This window comes from Limulus polyphemus, unplaced genomic scaffold (assembly GCF_000517525.1).
Source record: "Limulus polyphemus unplaced genomic scaffold, Limulus_polyphemus-2.1.2 Scaffold4858, whole genome shotgun sequence".
Taxonomy (NCBI): domain Eukaryota; kingdom Metazoa; phylum Arthropoda; class Merostomata; order Xiphosura; family Limulidae; genus Limulus; species Limulus polyphemus.
Window position 1 is genome coordinate 52686 of NW_013670468.1, and position 3457 is coordinate 56142.

General features: G+C 35.5%; 1 protein-coding gene across 1 annotated transcript in view; it reads left to right on the forward strand.

The window, feature by feature from the left end:
- The window catches only part of LOC106471788 (runt-related transcription factor 1-like), a 25785-nt gene that overhangs the window by 18208 nt on the left and 4120 nt on the right, over nucleotides 1–3457 (forward strand). The window contains exon 2 of the mRNA XM_022400404.1: nucleotides 305–418. Within this exon, the coding sequence (XP_022256112.1) occupies nucleotides 305–418 (114 nt within the window). The remainder of the gene's footprint in view (nucleotides 1–304; nucleotides 419–3457) is intronic.

Below are 3457 nucleotides of genomic sequence, written 5' to 3' on the forward strand. Positions count from 1 at the left end.
TCATGGCTATTCATTGCTATACTTACCCTAACTAAGATTATCCATTATCTTTGTTGAAAGTACGTGTTGTTCGGTTACATACATAGAGTTACTTTGTTGAAAGTACGTGTTGTTGGGTTACATACACAGAGTTACTTTGTTGAAAGTACGTGTTGTTCGGTTACATTATTATTATTAAACTAAGGTGTTAATAGTCAAAAGTGTTGACACTTTTTGGAAAAGTTTACTTTTAATAAGATTTCCTTATTTCAAATCACATGTATGTTTTAGAATATTTTTTTTCTTGTTGTTTTATTTTTCTCAGGAAAGAGTCTATCCATAACTATTACTATCAGCACTAGTCCTCCCCAGGTGGCGTCGTACTCAAAGGCAATCAAAGTGACTGTAGATGGACCTCGAGAACCACGAAGTAAGACACGTAAGTTTGTCTTAAACCGCCAAACGTAAGAACTGTTTGTAGATTTTGGATATCGATACGTGTTATTACTACATCTATAACGCTTATCTTCACTTAAACAATGATCTGATCCCTTAGCCTATTCAATTATGTTAGAGAGGTCATATCATGTTTATAGCTGATGTCACGTTTTATTTATTTTAATATCACAATGTCATTTGATTTTTAATCAAAATAAATTATAAATATTGTAAAATGATATGACAAGATATTTCTGTGAGAAACTGACTGTAATATATTTCTTTTTCAAAACCATGATTTTTTCTCTAAATTTGTATAATAAGGGTAACCAACTGACGTCTAATCTCCAATCAATTTTAATATAACATTTACAAGTCATTTCCTCACGCTGTGTTATGGGTGTCATTCTTTGGACAAAATACATCAGGGATAAAACGAATTAGAACATTTAAAAAATCGTTAATAATTTTATGGCCTACTAATACATATTAGTATACGTTATGATAGAAGCAATCTTACAGCAGTTCCTTTGACGAAATGATGAATTTCTACTTTGATTACATTCCAGTGAAAAGATGAATCTTTTCGGGAGCCGATCTGACAGCTCTTAATTAATTCCAACATAATCTGATGAAGTTCAGATATGTTTAAGAACCAATAAATGCGCTGTTAAATCCCAACGTAATCTGATAAAGTTCAGATATGTTTAAGAACCAGTGGGATATCGTTTAATCCCAACGTAACCTGATAAAGTTCAGATATGTTTAAGAACCAGTGGGATAGCGTTTAATCCCAATGTAATCTGATAAAGTTCAGATATGTTTAAGAACCAGTGGGATATCGTTTAATCCGAACGTAATCTGATAAAGTTCACCGTAGCATTAACACAATATCCTAACATATTCCAATTGTTTTCCGCCTCTCCTAGAAATGTTAACAGAATGAATGTAGTCCACATTTGGTCATTTTTCTGTTTCTACAACTTAAGCGTTGCTCTCAAAACTTAGTGGATGTAGTGTCTAATTCCAAGTAGTCTATCTGTTTAATATATTCTCTGTCTACCTATCTGTCTAACCGACTATCTACTAGTCTGTATGTACATCTGTTAGTTTATCTATTTATATCTTTATGAATCTATATATCTATTTATGTATTTTTCTATGTATAGGTCTATCTCTGCATCTGTTCATAAATCTGTTTTCTATATCTATCTATCTCTCCTAGCTGTCTGTCTATTTATCTATATCTTTCTTTCTGTCAACCTATCTATCTCTCTACCAACAGTCAATCAGACAGTCTATCTATCTATTATGAATAGGAGTAGACTATATATATATATTGATCTGAGATATGCTTTATTCTATGCTAGAATGTGGCTGTGATCCAAAACACGTTATTTAAGCCTGATCTGAGATATGCTTTATTCTATGCTAGAATGTGGCTGTGATCCAAAACACGTTATTTAAGCCGTCTAGATTTCTCACAGTTTAATCCGTCTTCTTCCCGAAGGGTGTTGCTGGAGGACCAAGGTCATCTTTGTGATAAATGACGCTTTAATTTACAGGCACGGCACGTGCGACGAACGCGGTATTTTTTTTTAACATTCTCAGAGCAAGTATGAGGACAGAAGTCGTTATTAGTAAACACTGCTATCCATAAAGTCGGTACGCTTCAACCGCCTCTGGTAGAAAACGCTAAATCCAACAGTAACAACGGATAGAACGACGGAAGAAACGATTGGCCTGCGGCAAGTTAATCCACGATTCCGCCAACTCACCCTCCGATCGGTGTTATGTTACCAGGAGAACAAGTGGTCATACAGTGGGTGGCGCACCCCTAAAGATTGGTTGTGCCCACTATAATAACCCATCCCGGCCCTTAATAACGTGTTTGCTGTTGGCGTAACAGCTGTTGGCGTAACAGCTGGCAGGCTGATCAATGGTACCGTTTATCAGCAGCGTTCATATTGCGTTCTGCTTGCTGGCTTTGGGGGGGGGGGGGTGAGCTGCTGCGTTCACAACGTATTGCACGCGCCGTTAACTTAGCCTCCAAGCGTGCATACTTCGCGCGCCTTTCTCGTTGACTGAAAATCATTCATTATTCAGTGGCTCAGTTTTCCCATACTCTCAGCCGCACTTTTTATGCTGGGTGTGTTATAAAACTGAACACGTCCACCGATATCAGCGGTGGCAGCCACGCTGGCTAATACCCGGCGTACCGCAGCCCCGTCTTGCTGCACGTAATCGTTATTCGCAGAGCAACTTGGTGGCAGGCGATATGCTAGCAGTAAGTCACATTTAATATTTAGCACCCAACGGAGCTTGTGTGATAATTGTGCTGGCCAACAAAAGATAAGAATACGTACGGTGGAACACTGTTTTTCTGTGATTTCGGTCGTGCCACTAGGTGTCTTCTATAGGGATTTAGCGGACAATTTAACTATATATATATATAACGTCCTCTAGCGACCGGAATATCAGAACAGTGAGAAATAATTCATATGCACGTACATTAAACCAGTTTTTATTTAAATAATTACAGCATGCGTAGAGTAAATCTTCACATACATCATCTTTATCAACTATTTCTGTTCTATCCATTATAGAAATACTCGCTTGTGTACTTACATTCACATTACAAAACAGAGTAATAATAATAATCCCGTAGGTTTCATGTTTTATGTTCTTCTTCGGAACCGTAAGGATAAAAAACACCAAGAAACCTTATCTTAAAAATAAGAGTAAAACAAAAACGTAAAACGTGTTTCTTATAGTATAAGTTATAAAACTTACATAATGTTAAATCTTATTTATTTCTGGTATGAATTATCATTTGTATAATCAGAATTATAAAAAAATGATTATTATCATAGTAAATCATATACTTTATCAGACGTCATGAGAATGATAAGAAATGTTTATTATCATAGTAAATCATATACTTTATCAGACGTCATGAGAATGATAAAAAATGATTATTATTATAGTAAATCATATACTTTATCAGACGTCATGAGAATGATAAGAAATGTTTATTATC